Raw genomic sequence first — 20,460 nt, forward strand, 5'->3', positions numbered from 1 at the left:
TTGTAACTTTTTTTTTGGTCAGGCATGAACTATCTTATTTTTCATTTCTTCAGCTCTTTCCTGGTTTTTATTACAAAAAAAAAAAAAAAAAAAAACATACTTGATTGGAAATGTCATGTATGCATGGACGAATAAAATTGGCCCTGCTGACCTCTTTCAATGGTCGAAATGAAAGTTGTCCTTGCAGCCACCTGTAGGCTCTCAAGTCCATGTATAAGGCTTTTATTGTACCAAAGAATAAGTGGCCTACACTGTTTTGATGCATGTGTCGATTTTGGCCTAGGGTTGACAATTTTCAATACAATCTGCAAACTCGATACAAACTCAATATGAAATTATGGTTGCGAGGTTTAACTCATTTAATTAAATGGGTTGAATTAGAATTAACTTATATAGTCTTATACATATGTTTTGAGCAATAAAAAATCGTGCCATAGAAAATTTAATTCATAGTCCTATACACTTGTGAGGTGATGAGTGACCTACTTTTAAGTTTTTAACCTTTGTAACATTCATTTTTTGTTTTCTGTTTTTTATTTTTTATTTTATTTTTTAAATAGTACATATTATTTTATCCAGAGCACCAATCGATGATAACATAATGTCAAATATTTTATCGTTTAGCTTTGAGCCTTCTTGTCCTGCAGTGGTTAGGGTGTAAGCATCAGAATGGTGAAATTATCCTCTCAAAATTTGGTACGTACAAAAATAGGATTAAAGAAAATGACAAAAGAGAGCAAGCTAAGCAAGCATCATCACAATTGTGTAGAATATTGCATAGAATATAGGATTACCAGAAAACATTCTGAATTATAAAAACTGATTGTGCTCTCTTTATTCTTGTCTTTAGAGCAGCTTGGGACAATTAATGCAGCATGCATGAACCTGCATACAATGAACAATGATTCTCCTACAATTACTTTCCTCTTATGGAGTATACTTTTTTTTATAAGAATTCAAAAGGGCAAGACTTACTTCTGCTTATTCTATATTTGAATTTCTAAAGGCGGGCTTGGAGTTAATTAAAAAAGTGGAGCAATATGCATGAACCTGATTCTTTTCTCTTTTTTAGTTACTTCTGATTGGTTGGAGATAAATTTACAGGTGGATCAACTCTAACACCCCACTACTAATTTAAACATAACTATATACAAGTCTAACTCTCACAACATGAAAAATAACTACACCATTGATCAATTAGCTAAAAGCCTACCACATGGCAAGCATTCAGAGCTAGCTCTGCACGCTTTTTTATTTAGTTATTTTGAAAAACGAGAGACTGACTTAAGCATCAGAGTGTTTTCGATTCCTAAGAGATTAACGGATTTTCGGTTACCATTTTCTCTATTCTGTATGTGGTTCATTGTCGGTCCAGACTTCCAAAAGTCTGCTTGAACATGATTGATTGTGAATAAAATAAATTTGTTAAAGAGAAACCATCTTCTTTGCGAAGGTATAAAGAAAAGAATGATGGGAAGAAAGAAGGTGGGGTAAACTAGTGATGCAACAGTACATTATGGGTCCTGATGGGGCTCACATTTCTGTTTCTTTTCTCTTTTTCTCTTTTACAATTATTGAAATTCCTTCTCTTTTCGGACAACCACACAAGCAATTTCTTTGGAGAAACTATTACGATATAATGGTGTATATATATATGCATCAGTAGGGGGGCCTCTGCTTGTTATTAGCCTATTATCTCACCTCTGCATTTTCCCCTGTAAACACATATACTGTTTGTTCTTTCTCCTCCTTCGTATTTCCCTTTCCCTACATACCTAGGCTTAATAGAGTGACATTCATGGAAGCTTCACACCCTCTTTCAATTGAAAGCTTTTCATACAGTTGGTTAGTGAACCTAAAACCATCTCTAGAAAGCCTAGAGAACTCCTGCAGGGCCTCACTTGACGCGTCCGATGAAGCTTCATTCATCGAGATGGATCCAAGAATGACACCCTCCAAGAGATTCTTCAGAAACTCTCAGGATTTCAAATTTGACTTCCCTGCTGCTGCTGCACAATCTCCTCTCACTCTTGTTCATGCTGACGAGCTCTTCTCCAATGGCTATGTTATGCCTCTCTTTGTCGACCCTTTGCAGATGGACATGGAGGCATGTTATGATGAGGCCTCAGATTCGAGTAATCCCACCATGCCATCATCCTCTTCCCATGCACCAAAAGTTCTTGTTCCAGATGATAATATCAATCCTTATTGCTCTTCCTCTAGAAGGTGTCGAAGACTATCAAAGCACATCTTTCAAAAGTACTTGGATTTTCTTAGGCCCTTGTTGAGAAGACTAAGAGGAAACAGATCAACGTCCAAGGCTGCAAGTGTTGATAAAAGAGTTCATAAGGTGGTGAAGAACTGGATGTACTCGTCCCAAGCATCTCCAAGGATAAGTGTAGCTTACTCAGTCGATGATTGGCGCAAGTCTTGTGATTCTGAGAGCTCAATTTATGAGGCAGTGCTCCATTGCAAAAGATCCATAGGTATATGCCTCTCTTAATATGAAGGTTATTGCTGTTCTGCAAACATTTTTGTATGTCAATTAACATCTTCTTAGAACTTTTTTACTTTCAGAAAAATTGAATTGAGGGTGTTGTACAAAGCAAAGAAAGGAAGAGAGCAAGAAGGGGAAAGAAATGAAAAGGAGCCATCCAAGAGGGCACATGGAAACAGAGGAAATGTGAGGTGACAAGAGCATCATCAGCCACATGTTCTTTGTCCATTTCCCCTATCTTTCTGGGATGATAATGTAAATTTTTTGTCCTACAAGGGAGTAGAAGCTGTGTAAAGGGTCTGCTATGGAAATTTTGGACTTAAGGGAGGAGGAAAAAGGAAAAGGATACATTGCAATTTTTGTATTTGTCTTTTTCATTATGGGAGGAACACTTCCTATTGCAAAGAATCTGCCTCCCTTATTCCCGTGATGGTTTTATTTAATGATAAAAGTAGACTTACTTAATTCATGGTATATAATATATTATTAGGACTGAATTGAAGGAACACAGTAGTGTTGAAAGGAAAGGCAAGTAAGTTTTGTTTTTTTTTTCTCTGCAAGTGTTTTCATGAGCCAACTGAAAGGAATTCAGCCAGTGACTTGATGTGTATATCAGCATGTTCTGCTTACCAGGTCTTACTTTTCTTTGTTTTATGAAGAATTTGTTCATTAAAATGCTATCAAATTTCAAACTAGTACGAAAATATGATGTCCAAAAGAAGGCCATGTTACTTGAGTCACTGCCACATGGACCTTTTCAGTCCAAAAATGAATTCCCTGCTCAGCTTTTTGAGAGTGGAGGTAATTCGATACACATCCATCATACCATCACTACTTTTGAAAAAGAAATAAGAAAAAACAAATAATATAGTACATTATCCATATTTTATTAAGGGAAGCATATAATACTTTTCAGATAAATTTATCTAGCTAATCAAATATATTGAGCTGATCAAGAATCAAACTCCATTGACCTTTTGTCATTCTTAGTTCAATTAATTTGATAAGTTTTATTTTTCTTATTCATTAATTCACAATCTTAACCTTTTCCCCACCAAAATAAGAAAAGAGAGAGAAATAAAAAAAGTAGTATATAATAATCTTTAACTCTTTGTTCATGCATGATTGTAATACAAGCCCAAGGTGGAATTCATTGTTGAAAATCGGCTTACAAGAGAAGGATACTCAAGAGCTTTTATAAAAATGGCTAAAATTATGCTTAAGTCATATTGAACACTTAAGATTATTAACAACCAACTCTATCGACACTAACCTGATGATAGCCCTAATTTCACTTTTGGTGACTCTACTAGCCTATCAATATTTAATAACTTAACAATATGCTCTCACCAAGTGCTAAGACATTTTAATCCAGCTTATAGGTTGTCTTTTCAATGAGTTGACCCGGACACTAAATGATACAAGGCTCAAGTAGAACTTACCCTTAAAAACTGATTTGCAAGGAAATGGTGCTCAAGAGCTTATATGTACATGGTTAAGAGTTGGCCAAGGGCGGAACTAGCATTTGAAGTTTGGGGGGGCAAAATTAAAAATTCGGGGAGTAAAATTTTAATTTTTAATTTTTTTAAAAAAAATTAAAGGCATTTTTTAAAAATTTTGGGGAAAACATGGCCTTTGGGGGGGGGGGGGGGAAGGGGTGTTGAGGCCCCTTCAAGGGGGGAAACAGATCCTCTCCATTTCGTTTTTATTTAGTGTATTTAGGAGGGTAATATTGTCTTTTTCTTTTGGGAGGTAATTTTTGGACAAATTTGTCCTCCTAAATGCATTAAATGGATACCTCTCCATTTCAAATGAAATGGAGAGGATCCTTTTTCCTCCAAGGGGCCATGTAGTTCCGCCTCTGGTTAAGACTGTACTTAAGCCATGTAAAACACTTATGACGGTAATTGATTGTCAACCCTTTTATTCTTTACATGTAATCTTATTATATATAATCAAAATGAAAGTCTCGCAAAATCTTGAATTCCACCCGTGTGAGATACATGTATATTAATAGTTTTTTTTTTTTTTTCTTTTTTCACTTCAAGTATCAAATAATTTTTTCCTTGTATTATGAAATCCCAGATTTTTAGACCCCAAGTTGTAACTATTTAGAAAATATTTCAATCTTAAATCAGAAGTCAGATTAACAAGGTAAAGTTATCAACTTTAAAATCCAACCACCATAGATATCAATACCAAAATCAAGAGAGCAGTAAAAGAAATCAACACAAAGACATTCCATGTCTCAAAATCAAGAAAACATGTTTTGACACACTATTTTCCAATCACTAAAAACCTAACAGTATCCATGTCTCAAAAGTTGTACTGGGTTCGTTTCTTTTCCTATATCATCTCAGGATTCGAACTGGTGTAAAGAGAAATGATGATCAATAGGCAACGTGCGTGGAAAAATGTTTGATTCCATAGAGCTGCGTATATTTTGGGCCGTGGAACAGCTAGCTGTATATTGTGATTTGTGAGTAATTAGTACCAAACTTGAATGTGATACTTTTAGCACAATAATTGTTCTGGGCTCTAGCAGCGCCCATATCTCTACACCAATACAGTGGCGTCTATTTCTGTCTGCTCAATTATACTTCATCAATACAGGCACATAAATGACTAAATTAATGCCTTTCATACTTGGATTTAACATGTTTTGAAGTCGGAGAATCGGAGATCATCATTGATAATGCTGTCACACCCCAACTAGGCAACAAGTAGAGATATTATGTAGGGGTGGCATTTCGTATTTGCGAGTCGTATCAAAAATTGCTGATGTATATAAAAACTATTTGGGTTTTTTGCTCTGGTCGAGTCCTATCGCTTGCTCTCTGTTATGTTCCTTAGCATTGGTCGAGCAAAGGAACATAATGTTTTCCTGAATCCTAGGCTCCCAAGTCCATTTTCTCGATCCGGATTGGTCGAGCATATATATGGTTCATCATCTTCCAACACTGCAATTGCTTGTCATTCCCATACTGGAAGCTAATTGAAGTTTACTTGGCCAAATTTTAGCCAGTGGAAGTGGAAAGAGAATTGGCTAAGAGTAAGAAGTTTGTCACATGTCAACCAGCAGGATAGGGAGACATGGACAAGATATGCCAGGAGAAATGCCAAAGTTCGATAGCACTGCTTTTTCGTTTCTTTCTACTTCTTTTTGTCTTCCATGATGGATTTTCTGTGCTTAGGATCAAAGGAAGCATAACCAAGAGCACCTTTACAACTTTTTTTTTTCTCTTGCTGCTACATCAATTAGCTTGTAGGGGACCAGAACCTCATACATGTTACTTGTCGCTCCTATTGATCCTTCAGTCATTGTAGCTACTATCAAAACTCTAGCCAAGTCATAACTTTTGCTTGTCATCTACGTATTGCCTGGACTTGCAAGTGGAAGATATGGTTTCCAAGATTAGTCCTCAAAATATATTGACACAGGATTTAAGGTGGAAACACAACCTTGGGGTCCGTTTCATCTGAATAATCAACAAAGGAATGCAAACACAAGAATTTTTACATGATTTATTGTTAGCCAATCAAATACTCCATTCAGCAGATTATCCAGTTATCAGAATGAGTTTAGTTTGTATTCCAATATATTTATATTTTCTTTAGCTAATATCACTGTAAATCAAACACAAACAAACAAAACATGCATCATGGTGAGAGGGCCACAGATAATAATATGTGTAGGATAAAAATTTAGGCACAAAAATGAAAGAAACAGAGTATATATGTGCCATAGATGCACCAAGGATCCAGTGGCTATCAACTGCATGCCATGCCTTTTTCTTTGTGGTAAGTATCAATGCCATGTCATGTAGATTATTATTGGGATAAAATTACATCTCCAAACTGATCAGTATGATGAAAATAGAAGCATTAACTTCGTCCTTGCTAAGAGACATATGCATTCAGATGGCTTCTTTGGAACAACTTGTAGACACATTGGCCCAAACAGGCCAGGGGACCACAACGTTGGTACATGCCGTATGTCGGAAGCACTCATCCCAATTAGGATCATTCGTACAAGTGTTAGGATAATGAATGGTTCATCTAACTTATTTTCTGTACAGACCTTGTGTTTCACTTAATATTCAATGCATTAGGAGGGTCGAGGGTCCATATGGTAGCCGTTCGGCTTTTACTGGCCTTGGGCATGAAAGCTGTTGGGCCTGTAGACCCGATACCCGGTCCATTAATCCATCGACCCAAGAACAGTTGTATGGCACCTCACTAAATCCGCTTCTTCCACACGTCAGTAATTGCATGAGGTGATCGCATGTAGGAATTGTGGGATCTAAGAAACATCATAACAGGAGTCTCCAATAAAAGCGTGACATGTGGCTCAAAGTTATAGCAAACACCAAGTAAAAGGGGATTTTCGTCTCATTCTCTTTCGCATTACCTTTGTTTTTTTAGATTATTCTATTTGAGTTATACTGACTTAAGCATCGAAACTATTCCTGCTGACCCATTCCAACAAGCTTTTTTACTAAGCTCTTCTCTCTTTGTAGGTACTTCCAACTGTCACTTGACTCACTTGAGTCGGCACGATATCAACTGTTCTAACAAAAGCAATATAAACCGAGTGATAGCCTTGCATGTAAGAATTTTATCATGAATGTGGTATATATAATGATTAGAAATTTGGACAAGTTTCAGATGTTGCCCTTTTTATGAATAGACCATGAGCAATTTCGTAAATTCACATGGACTAATGGAACTATGTCTTATTTACTCGTGTAATTCTTATTCCTTGCAACATTTTTCTTTTCAAGTGATATTTTTTTGCTATTGAATGAGTGCATGAATTTCCTTGCTCATAGTGAGTACAAGGCTCTTAACAATCACTGAATGTGATGTTCCTTTAGGGTGGCAGCTGCTAAGGAAAACTTACTAGGCACTTCATTGCATTTACATACTTTGGTTAAAGATCAAAGCTCTGTATATGGCTTACTAGCGTGAGAAAGATAATAATAAATAGAACTAAGCAAGATCCATGGTACTTCTTCTTCTTTTTAACTAGTGTAAAACATACCTGTATAAGTTCTTTACCCAAACCCATCTCTTACAATATTCAACTGAGCTAATGATTGTGCTTCACTATCCTCTAATTAGTACTCAAACTTTTAATTCTCTCTGTACACATGTTCACTGGAACTTCTAAAACTCTAAATTTTGTTCCTCCCATGCATGTGAGTAGCAAAAGTAGTCATTGAACGTCACCAACCTCTTAAGGCCTTTGAAACATGGACCAAGAAGTTTAAGCTTCTCTACTTTCAATAGTTTTGATGTTTTAGAGAGGCTTCTAAATCTTTGCCATCTGAGCCTGCAAATTTTAAGTACTGTTCAATATCTTTGGAATCTGAGCTACCATGTCTTAGATGGAACCACTTCTTCTGTGGTATTGGCTTTTGGTCACTGACGGCAATAGCCATGTCATTAGGGAAAAGGTCTCGGAGAACAAAGGCATGCAAGATGGTCGTTATAAGCAGACCAGTGACTGTAAGTGTAGCAGCGGCTGAGAGTATGACAGACATGGCTTGTGTTATTACATTTCTGACTTCATTTGAGTACCTGATGGTTGCTATGGCTGCACCAGTCATTGGGAAAGTGTAGGCCCACCATGCCAGGGAGAATCTATGGATGCAAATAAAAACAGAAAATCAGAAAATTAAACAAAAGCACTTGGAACAATACTTTCACTAGGACAAATTTAAGCCATATCATACTTGAATCCTCGGAAGAAATTAAGCCGAACCGCCTGCGAAAGCACAGAATATCAATCAGAAACACAACGCAATATCTCAATATGCATTAGAAGGACAGAGACACTAACCAGTGAGAAATAAAGGAAGAGAGCGATGAAGTAAGCAATCCGTGAACCATAATCAAATGTTCCTTGAATCTTTGCCCATGCCATTGAAGCAACACTTGGTGCTGCCACAAACAGAAAGAATACTGGATGGAGCTCTTTTGGGAGTGTTTCATTTGTTGGGAGTCTCTGGTAGAGAGTTACAAATAGGACCATGTAGTGAGCCAAACCAACAGAAAAGAAGAATATAGGACCTTCTTTTAGCCCCATTGATGCACCAAGTAATGCCCCCACAAAATTCCCCACAACCGACAGATGGTTTGAAGGATTGGCCACCTTTGAGAGCCTTCTTTGGCCTCCTGACATCCACTGTCCATAGATCTTAAGCTCAAGACAGAAAATTGGTGTCATGAGAACATACCAAAGAGCTGGAGGCAGGTTATTAGCAACTGAAGGTGGCAATCCCAGAGCTAAGAACAAGAGGGATATCCATGGGGCAAAGAAGAAATTGATACGGATAGGGTGGTAGTACTCGCGGCGAACTGCTTCGAAGTAGATTACCATTTTTAGAAGATAGATGGAAGCAACAGTGGCTATAAGAGCAATAGAAATGCACCATAAAACGAGATTCACTCTCAGGCTTATGTGAAGAAATTTTGCAGGGGTAGAGGTGGCCAGGGCTTTCCACATAATTGATTGGCTGCTAACACCAAGACAAATACCAAATGAAGAGATGGGATAACGCAGAAGAAATGGCCATGTCTTGTCATCCGGTAGCACCATTTCCTCTGAAGCCTGTTAAAAAAGGACTTTCATTAATATGATCAAGAAGCACCACACACAGCAACATTTGGGTTCATTGGAAGAAAAACACAAACCTTAAGGGTGTCAAGCTCTGGCCCTTCCAGGGCATCAAAGTAGCGGTGCACAGGTAAATTTTTTTCAACTTCTCTATTCGGCACTTTCTCATCCTCAGTTTTAGATTCCGGTGGCGACTTTCCACGTAGTAGTGTGATCTGCCTCTCAAGTCTCCCAGACCATGTTTTGAAAGAATCATATCTCTTGTCCTTCAACCTTCTAATACTCTGGTGGTAGGAAAATTGTCCACCACCAATTGCCTCATTATATGCAGCGGCTGTTCGTATTGGCTGAGAATGATGTTTTGGTGGTTCGCCACAAGCAGCACCAGATACAACCGAAGCATCCGGAATTCCATCTTCAAAAATTGTGTCACTACTGAAGAGAACTCTTCTGGTGTTCTGTAAGTGAACTGCAACAGGAGATTGAGGCATGCTGATAGAAACAGAATGCACCCTTTGACGATGGTAGATGGGCTCAGTTTCGTCCCCCTGGTTTAATACACAAGTTGTTTCAGTTATTATATTTTCCTATTCTCTATAATTCTTAGAGTTTTCTAGGATTTATTATATAAGAGTTTTGAATTCCAGTGTGTGCAGATTCAGCTTCTCAGCGTCAAAAAGCATAGGATTTGAGGAAAAACTTACATCATTTGATGGACTATGAGATTCAGATTCACTTGTCTGACACTGATCTTTCGTTAAGCTAGTCATGTCATCAAAGCCGGCAACATCATTTGATGATATATGCTTGATGAGAGATGGAACTTCAGGGGAATCCTGCCATGCAGAACCCAGATGTGTGCCGTTCTCCATGATAGAAGAAAGAACACCTGAATGACATAAAAGAAAAGTCCATGAATGCCTTGAAATAAAACCAGTTACAATTAAGAAACATATACTGCATAAATATCTACCATCCACTGATATTAAAGGTAACAAAGATTCTCCTCGTTACTAACTATATGATATCCTATGTTTTATTCATCTGCCAATTGATTTACAGTAATTTCATATTAAGAGCCAAGAATGCATCACGAGCGATATATCTGCATATATATATAGGACTACAGAAAGAATATTGCTGGAATAAAAGATTAAGAATCCAAACCTCAGTGTAGATCAAAACTGATTTCTATGCAAACACTTCTTGATGCTCAGGCGGGAGAAACTCGAGGATGCATCCAACCACCAAAGAGACGGTATCCTTTTCACTTCTCTGGAGCAGATGAGTTGGAAGAGAATTCAGAAAAAAAGATCATACATAGGCTAGAACAAATATATATATGGTCTCAGAAATTAAACAAATAAGCACAACTACACACATATCTATATCTCTATCTTCCAATTAACAGTAGGAATTGAAGCAGCATATATTAATATAAATAGCCCAACACAGGCCGGGTGTACGTCAATTAAATGCATTTTATATACAAGTATGGTTTAATTTATTTGGGATTGAGGTATTCATGCTAAGGACAAAGAAGTGAAATTTACACTATCCATCCCAGCTATTCGAGACTATGGTAGGTCGACAAAGCAATGACAGGCTTGAATTATATTTATTTATAATATTTTTGTTTTGCACGCCAGGCTTGAGTGATTTGTCACGATAATATATATTATTGCCATTAAAATCATGTATCTCACCTTTTTGCTAAGAAATTAGATTGAATCCTGAAAAAAAAAAAAGAGGTTGACTAGATTAACAAACAAAAGGAGCTACTTTGACGTACGGCATCATCTTATTACAAGTTCCTAAAATGCAGGTGCATAATTGTTAGGGAATAGAGGTAACTTAATTGAGAATATATAAACCCATGAAACGGAGGTGGCAGTACATGCATATATGAAAGGGACGCAACATATATAAAATGCATTTTTATACTACAAATGATCAGATAAATAAATACATAAATAAGCCATTTGTTTTACATTCTTTGGAACAGTTGGAATCCCCATTGAAAATTCGACAGAAGATAAGCACAAACAAGTCAAACATGTACTGCAAATTATGTTGCAAACACTGCAAAATCAGACATGCCACTACTATAATTTGGATCCTCTCCGATTTAAACCAGCGGTTCTTTTAAATAAAAAGATAAAATTGTTTAAAAAATGTGAAATAATAATTTTATTCTTTTATATATATATATATATATATATATATATATATAAAAGAATCGGCTCTTCTCCAGTTCATTTCAACGAAAGAGAATCTAGTTCCGGACACTACTAGTATAGTCCCCACTTATGTTTGTCTATATGGCCTAACAGCGGAAAGAATCCCCTTCCCTCTAGTCTTTTGATTCGGTCTAAAAAGTGTGACAATGTGAGATAAGTGTGACAAACGATTTTCACATTTATGTCACATCACAAAATTTTTCTAACTGAATTTAAATGGAAGTCGATTTTCCTTTCGGTTTTTTATTTTTATTTTTATTTTTTTAAGATAGTAAAATAATAGTATCACAAAAAAGTCTATATATATGTCCTACCTCAAGATGGCTTGAACTTCCAACCTTGATAACAAATAACCATCTTGGTAAATGTGGCCTCTTTGGAAGACGGACATGTCCCAACAACTTTTCCCTCTGGGATCTGGGAAAATGATAAGTAAGAAGAAAGAATAATTGTTAAACTGCTTGGTAAATTATTTTCCTTTCTTAAACATCTTTAACTGTATCTTCCTTTCCTTTCTTTATGGGTAGTGGCAAATATCATCCAAATGAAAGAAACCTTTTACAGAAAGTGTTTGTGCTTGTGTACGCTACATGCACTAGGTGTTGCAAGGTAGATGTTGACCCTGTTGAACTGGAAAAGTCACGAAATTTTTTACTAAAATTATAAACTAGAACAATGGTAAAATATAATGACCTAGAAAAATGGCATCTAGGAGCTTAATTATGGCTTATTAATTTGCCAAGATACAAATCTCCCGGGAAAGTAAGTCTCATAAGTATATACTAGCAATTCGAGCAATAAATTGATTCAAAATGAAACATTTGAATTGAGACAAGTAAGCTTTTAAAAAAAAAAATCCAGTTACCAGATTATTCCTTAAGGCGGTCAATCACCCCTTTAAGAAGATTATTTTTTTTTGTCAAGGCTAGACAAAAACCAAATCTAGCTATATTATAGAAGTTCAGGCAAAGTAATGCTAGAAGGAGGATTATGGTCTTTCTTGAGTACTCTCAAATATGATGTGTCCTTTAAAATTACTATTTAATTTAAGATGATCATTATTAAATATTGATCTATTAATAATTTTAAAATGCATGTCACATTTAAGAGGACACAAAGAAGGTTCAACTTTCCAACTTCACTCGTTCATATAAAATTGCTTTTATATTTATTAACTTTTATTTGACTTAGGCTAGACAAAAAAAAAACAAACATAAAGTATGTACCTTACCCTATCTCATCGTATTGCCACTGAATAGTATGTCACAATCAAGAGGTAGATCGTTCTTTTAACCCATTATTTAAAGATCTCAACCATTTAACCGGTGCAAACAATAAATAAATAAAGCCAAAGATTATCGTGTTATTTGAAGGATTAAATTAATCAAATTTAAACTATAATAAATGGTATGATTAAAAGCATAATGAATGATTCAATTGAAGAAGTAGTATATATGAATATGAGGGGATATTTTGGAAGGGCCAGCTAAATCCTCGTAGCACAAAGCCACAAAAGATGGTGCACCGTAGCATATCACCCTTGAGTTGCATGGTCCATCCTTCTCTGTCACCCTAAAAACCCTACTTTCACTTGAGATCGATCGATAAACATTAAAGCGTGGTCCTCTCCGATCTGCATACATGGCAAATATGGATATATTCCAGCTAACATCGTACTGGATCGATCGATCGGCTTGGTAATTGGCAAGAACTTCAAATATCTCCAACTCCAAATTAAACTCTATAAGATCAAATTTTGGTCAAAAGGAATAAACCCTAGAAAGTGATCCATTCACATCACTCATTGATTAATCCTACAAGTTTCAACTATCATATCTTATGGATCTGGATTTTACAATCAATAAATGTTGGAGAGTCAATTTATAAGCTTATCTACCCAAGCAGGCGGGTGAACAATTCAAAATTTGTCTAGACAAGTGAGTTTCATTTTAGCTTTTTCATTTGCTATCTGAATTGTTAACAATCTGAACAATAAAACTGCGTGAACTCTGTATCCTTATTTCATGGTCTTGGCTAGCCCAATTAATGGCAATGTATTTGTTTGGTCATGGCAGCCCAAGCTAGGAAAGGGATGGGTGTCCTTATAATCTTAACACAAGATGGGCTGGTAATTAAGCTAGCTGTTGGGCTTTATATCATTCAAGCTCACAAATATTGCAAGAACATGCATAGAATCAGAAGAGACAAAAAGAAAGATTATAATATTTAAGAAATAAACATATATATGAGCAAGGGTTTTAGAACATACCATCAACCAATTTTTCCTCTACTTTCCTGTGCTTCAATTCCTTGTATGGAGTGAAAGACAGAGGGAGGTTCAGCAATGGAGAAGAAGAAGAAAAAAGGTATTTAAAGGGATGGAAGCTAGTTAGTAGTTAGTCGTGTATGTCTACGTGTGGAAGGGAACGGGGGAGAGATGAAACCTGCTCAACGGTTTGAAACTACTTTCTTAAAATTACTACAAGGAGGTTAAACACACATTAGACCAGGAGGTTTGTTGTTCCTTTTCTAATTTTATGGTTTGCCAAAGAGAAAACTAATTACAATAGAGTAAAGAGCACTCCGCGTGTTTACGGTTGAGATTTAATATTATTACATCTAACGATATAAATGATGTCACATTAATTAAATTTTTGTTAATAACATATTAATGTATTTATCACGTGGCATTATTTATATCGTTAAATACAATAATATTAAATACCATAAAATGAGGACACAAATTACCTATAAATACAAACTGACCTTTAAAAGTAACATACATCTCTTAATATTTGAGAAACTTATGTTTTCTAGAAGTTAAACATTATAACATGTATGTGCTCATCACATACTTTCTTTGGACACGTGTTACTTTTAAATGCTCATTTGTAGAAGTTAAATTTATGGTAATTACTGTTTTTGTGATAGGTAATTAATGTTTTTGAATAATCCCTCGATGCCTGCCCGAAACCATGGTTCCCAAAAAGGGTTTTTCAGCCCAACCAGAAAAACATTGGGTTAGGTAGACCATGGCTCAAGCTGGACCACTCTACTTCTGAGGCCCTATATAGTATTACAAAAGCTCGGTTTCATTATTCTCAGACCAACAAAAAGATAGGTCACATGATTCCTTAAAGAGTCGACAAAAGATGTTGGCCCGTTTCATAAGGTTTATTTTATTATTTATTTTTTCTTATTCTTAAAACTAAAGATATAATTTTATCTTAATAAACAAATTAAAATACAAAATACTTTTTAGAAAAATTTTGACATTTTAAAAAATATGGGCTTAATTTTCCACGTGTAGGCCACTCACTAACAAAAAAAAAAAATTAGAAAGAGGCAGTCGCACAACCATATCTAACAACGACTAACGAAGAAGAGGAGTGGCTGTGCAACCACCTTAATTTGTCAAGATTAATAAGTAGTTTTGTCACGTTATGTCACATGTTAAAAAAATCAAAAGATTTAAAAAGAATAGGGAGGGGGGCCAGCAGAGAGGTGGCGTCCACCCTTGCGCGCAATAGGTTGGCGTGGCTTGGTGTGCGTGTTCTTGGATTTTTTTTTTAACAATTGTTTGGGTTTTTTTTTTTTTTCTTTTTAGGATTTTGATATTTTTCAATAAAATATATATAAAAAAAAGTTTGACATGTGGCATGAGCCATGGCAGAACTCTTTATGTGACATTAATCTCGTTAATGCCACATAAGCAGTTTTTTGGATGAAATAAGTGAAATTCGTGAAAAACCTAATTAAGGTGTTATTTGGATTTAAAAACCTATGGAGTAAATAGAAATTGTACAAAAATTCAGGGAGTTTTAATTAAATTTTCTTTTCTTTTTTAAGTTTTTAATTTTAGCTACACTTATGCTTGTATTTTTTTCAAAAGCAGCATGTTTAGTATTGTTTTCAGCTAAACAATTTTCTTAATTAAGTGAATCCCACATAAAAACATTCAAATGTGAACCCAAAAATAAAAAAATAAAAACTTTTCAAACATACCCTTTGTTCTATTTTTTTGATTTTTTTAAGAATCGATTGTTGGTCTGTAGCGTACATAACCATTTTGATAAGCTTAGCTGTTGGTCTATAGTTTAAGTAAACCATTTTTTAAAAGCTTTGTCTTGTAAACTAGCTAATTAGCTTCTTCAAAATTTAGCTTTTAAAGCAGGCATTAATCCCCCGAAACTAGTCCCTTGACGGCATGAATAATATATATGTTATATAATAATTAAACAAAACCAAAATAATTACTCATTCGACTCATGGGCTCTCTTATCATTATTGCAAACAAGCCATCATTTCAGACATTCGCCGCCAATTAGAATACCCAAAGTCAAAAAAATTTCGAATGTCTAAATGCAAATTCTAGCTTGCATACAAGTTTTGGATGAGAATGACAAATCTTGTAATAGAAGTATGTTACTGTACGTGGAGATGAAATTGACAAACCTTGCTTCCTGGAAATTCTATCTTTCTTTTTTTCTTCTAAGCAATAAAAGGCTGGAAATTCTATATATCAATCAATCTATATATATATATAAGCATCGAAAAAGAAGTTAATTGGAGCCAATTGAAGAAAAACCTACGTACATGAAAATTCAAAACCAAACGAAAAGAAGAAGTCTAATAATCAGCAGTTCGATCTATATACATTTTTCATGGGATAAATATGAAGAAATGCCAGAATTAATTGTATATATATTAATGTTCCTTCCTTGTACGCTTTCTCTGTATTGGTTGGTTATGCTTTCAAGCATCATTAATTTCCACTTGGTTGAGTTGAGCTGCATTGCCCCCACCAAAATCTCCAGCCGCAATATTTGGGAAAGTAAAATAATAATAATATCATTGAGAAAATGACAAGAAGAAAACGAAAGAACGGACTAGCCAATTAATTATATTGACAACTAGCTGGAGTTCCGTAAAACTATAAAATAATAATAAATGTTATTTTAGTAAGGAATTATGATAGTATATATATATATATATATATATATATATATATGATAGTGATCTAATTCTGATCCATCATGGCAAGAAAATTGCCAAAAAGCATATACATGCACTAAACTACCCTCTTCGATTCTTAGTTACCGTGTGATTACGACGTGTCTGTGTCTCTCTTGCATTATTTGGCTTAACTGCTATAAAGCATGCGCGCAGCATTGAAAATGTCTTCACATGCACCTCACCGGGCCGGGGAGAATCTTAAGCTGCAAAATGATGGCTCCAATTAATTTTTTTTTTTTACGGACACCCAACAGAATTAGGATTGTTTTGACGGCGTATGACATGAGTAAATAGAAACTAAGATTGAAGGTCATAGAGAAGGTTTAGGAATAAAGAAATAACGGTTAGAGAGAGAAAAACCTTAAAAGAATATTGAAATTTGATTTTTTTTTTTTTTTCTAAGCAAATAAGGATAGGGTACAAGGAATCAAAAAATTGAAAAAGGGTTTAACTCTCCAACAACAAACAAAAAACAGCAATACAATGCAGAAAATACAAACAAATAGAAAATGTGCCAAAAAATGACCTAGTCCTCCGGATCTTGGTCAACAGACCAAGAAATGGCATCATCAAAGTGATGTTTGAAGCAAGCTAAAGAGCTAACCAGCTTTGAAACAACAACACCCACCGAAAGGAGGTTGTTGAAGGAAATGCACTGAATTCCCATCTGGATCCGTTGAAAGGGAGTAACCATATCCGGTTGATGAAACAATCTCCACAAATAGATCAAACTAGAGTAACTATAGGAGATTAAAACCCACAAAAGAACAACAAAACAGAATAAACATAAATACAAGATAGAAAACAAAGCAAAATACAAGAAAGTAAGCAGAAAACCCTCAACAGCAACAACAACAGATGAGAAATATTGAAATTTGATTAATAGTTAAAATTTATGCCCAATTCTTGTAATTCTTCTGCTGATCTTTTCTATATATTAAGATATTTCAGGGTCGTTGTCTATTAGTTTGGTATGCCGTATGTGACAACTCAATTGTTGATTCTCCTGCATTAAAGAATGAATTATTAAGGTGAAAGATGGGTTGCAATTTGCATATATAATGAAAGGACTTTTAATTGCAACTTTTAAGGGTTGAATTAGACCATTGTTTTTTTCCTCTAAAGTGAGATGGTTGTCATATTGTAGTTTGCCCCAACTTTGACCTACTTAGCTTGTGCCTCTTTTTTATGTATGTGTGTGTCACTTAATCAGCACCACAAACAACAAAAAAGTTGGTCGGCAATTCCTGCTGGGCCAACGTGGCCAAACTGTTCTTTTCTGGATTTTAGCCGAAGCCAATTAGGGACGACTTCTTACAGCATGTGGGTGGGTCGGCTCTAGGTTTCACTTTTCTTGTATACAACACCTACTGCAACTCTTGGCCAAAAGATCAGAGGAACATCACTTGCATAACAATCCATTTTTCTTGTCTAAATTTAATCAAATGAGCCTATGTTTTTTTCTTCAACCATGCCATTCTTTTTTCTTTTAAAGCTGGAAAGTTGTGGACATAGTAGCAGCAACGTGGCCAGTCTCCATCCATATATCGATAAGTTCTCCAATGACCCTTTTGCGAATTGGACGAAAATAATAACATTTACAGTAATATTAACAGCATACTAAGATGTTAATCCGATAGCAAATAATCGTTTCTTTTTGACATAATTTAACACGAAATTAGAGAATTAAGATTAGAAAATTTGACCCGTCTAATTAAAAGGCCAGGCGTTATGCTATCTCATTAGTGATCAAGAATACAGAGGTACACGCCTATAGATGGAGGAGGAGAAGAAACAAACAAGCAAGAAATTAACCTTCCTACCCAACACCAAGGCATGCTTGGACTAGAAGGAGAAACACAAGCCCTGTGTTTGGTTTTAGCTAAAAGACAGATTAGGTTTAAAAAAGTAGCTATATATATATGCTGCCAATCTCCAAGACCCCATATATGTTTCTTAATTTTTTTAAAAAAATATTCCTTTTACATTTATTTGATGAGAACTATATTCATAATGGACGATAAGAATCAAAGGTTCATAATTGGCGGGCACACAAAAGAAAATAGTTGTGCAATTTGATTGGCTACTAGTGGGAAATCAGTGTCCACTTCTTCAAAGATCTAGGTTAAATATAAAAATTATTCAGTCAAAGAGTCATAGGTTAAATAGGAGTAAGTATGAACCCAGAACCCCAATTTCCTTCTTTCTTTTTTTTTCCCTTTCCCTTTACTTTTGGTTGGCTAGCAAAGTGGTTACTTAGCTTGTCAGTAAAGAATGGTTCCATGCAGCAAAACGGAAATAAACAAAGCTCAGCTGTATGTATGTAGCACTTTTTCTGAGTAGTGACTTGTTGATGCATGACTTTTTGCTTCTGAGGAGGGTGAGTACGTGACAGTGAATGACATTTGTAGATGCACCAACTATGTGACACTAAAAAGGCCTCTCCTATACACGCCATTAAAGTTTGGAATAAAAAGTATTCAAACCTTCTTTTTAATCTTTCTTCAATTTAATTATGGGTATCTCCTAATTTCAATATTATCCACGCCGATCTGACCAATTTTAGTACCCTTTTAACGTCTTTAATTATTGGCGGTGCCTTTAGAGAGTGATAATAGATCAAACCCTTTAATTATTGGCAGTGCCTTCTTTTTAATTTTTCTTCAATTTAATTATGGGTATCTCCTAATTTCAAAATTATCTACATCGATCTGCCCAATTTTAGTACCCTTTTAACGTCTTTAATCATTGGCAGTGCCTTTAGAGAGTAATAATAGATTAAACCCTTAACCTTAATCTACCAATTTTGTTTTGAGTTTATGGGTAGTGTAAAAGATTATCCGCTCGAATTTTATGTAAGAATGTGTGGTGCATGCATGAGTACTGCTTAGGCGTGCATGTGTGTGTTTGTCTTTGAATCGATGATGTTGAGGAATTAAGGGAATGTGGTAAACATGTTATGTTAATGCAGCGCATAATTCACAAAACATCAAAAAGGCAATGAATTAAGTTTTGCTTTACTAATTAAAAAGATTTAAATAAAATTATTTCGTTATTGACTAGGACCACTACAGTAAAAAAAATTGTGCTTAAAAAGAAGCTTTTGGGGTGCGAGAATAGGAAAAAGCATAGTGGCATTGCGTGTAATCCACAAATCAGAATGTTGAAAAGACAATTAATTGAACCGCAGCATGTGAGGCTGAGGTGGAAAAGGGCCTCAAGGACATGGATCATCCGTGGATGCCCAAGGAATCTGTCATTATTTTCTTTTATTTCTGGTAAAATAAAAATTAAAAATTAAAATGTTAAAAATGGTCTTCTTATTACTACGGCCTTTTGATAACTTGATAAGAGCTCTCTCTGCTCACATTTTGCTTTCCATTGGCAACCAACTTCAAAAGTTACACCTTTAGTGTTGTTGCCTTTATCTTGGACCCATCAAAATCTCCCACTGTTAACATGATGGCATTGCATAGATCCCCACTCACCCATCAAAGGAAAAATTAATAATAACTGCAATGAGTAAATAAAAAGTTTTCAACCAAGAAAAAGGTAACAAGAATAAAAGAATTTGGTGGGAGAATGCTTGTCTAATTTTTCCTTTGTTTCGGGGTAAAATATTTTGTGTCCCTTTCGTTCGTATGAAAAATTATCAAACATTTTTTATATTTTTATATAATATGAGGAGCTACGAAGAAGAGAAAAACAACAAATAAGAATTGTAAAAAAAGAGGTAGAGTTTGTGAAAATAATTTAGATTCAATGTAATCGTCTATTCATAATGTTTACAATTTGGATAAGCAATTATGAGAGAGTCCTTGTGTCGCCGACTTGCCCCCAAGTAAGCGTTTGGGTAGCCCGATACATGTTCGGACAAATATGCCCTATAATGAGTCCTCTCACAATTGCTTTATTGGGTGCCTGGGAAAACAATAAAAAATGGGTTTACAAGTCTGAGAAGCATATAACATTTTACGTCCACCAAAAAAACAAAAAAAATCAAGTTGATCAATATTTTACACAGTACCAAGCACTCAAAAATAAGAAAAAACATTTTACACTGAAACAAACGAGACCGTATACCA

General features: G+C 35.2%; 2 protein-coding genes across 2 annotated transcripts; one reads left to right on the forward strand and one right to left on the reverse strand.

The window, feature by feature from the left end:
• The first annotated feature begins 1,550 nt into the window (after positions 1-1,550).
• On the forward strand, positions 1,551-2,962 carry MAKR6 (membrane-associated kinase regulator). The gene is made up of 2 exons (XM_059575383.2): positions 1,551-2,486; positions 2,578-2,962. Exons 1-2 carry the CDS (start codon positions 1,799-1,801, stop codon positions 2,589-2,591), a joined length of 702 nt encoding a protein of 233 aa, XP_059431366.1. The 5' UTR covers positions 1,551-1,798; the 3' UTR covers positions 2,592-2,962.
• Positions 2,963-7,524: 4,562 nt separating this feature from the next.
• On the reverse strand, positions 7,525-10,345 carry LOC132167288 (S-type anion channel SLAH2-like). The gene is made up of 6 exons (XM_059578207.2): positions 10,287-10,345; positions 9,824-10,008; positions 9,197-9,667; positions 8,343-9,113; positions 8,236-8,267; positions 7,525-8,143 (listed from the first exon to the last, which is right to left on the reverse strand). The coding sequence occupies exons 2-6, from the start codon at positions 9,989-9,991 to the stop codon at positions 7,783-7,785; spliced, it is 1,803 nt and encodes a 600-aa protein (XP_059434190.2). The 5' UTR covers positions 9,992-10,008; positions 10,287-10,345; the 3' UTR covers positions 7,525-7,782.
• Positions 10,346-20,460: the final 10,115 nt, after the last annotated feature.

This window comes from Corylus avellana, chromosome 2 (genome assembly GCF_965113065.1).
Source record: "Corylus avellana chromosome 2, dhCorAvel1.hap1.2, whole genome shotgun sequence".
NCBI lineage: Eukaryota > Viridiplantae > Streptophyta > Magnoliopsida > Fagales > Betulaceae > Corylus > Corylus avellana.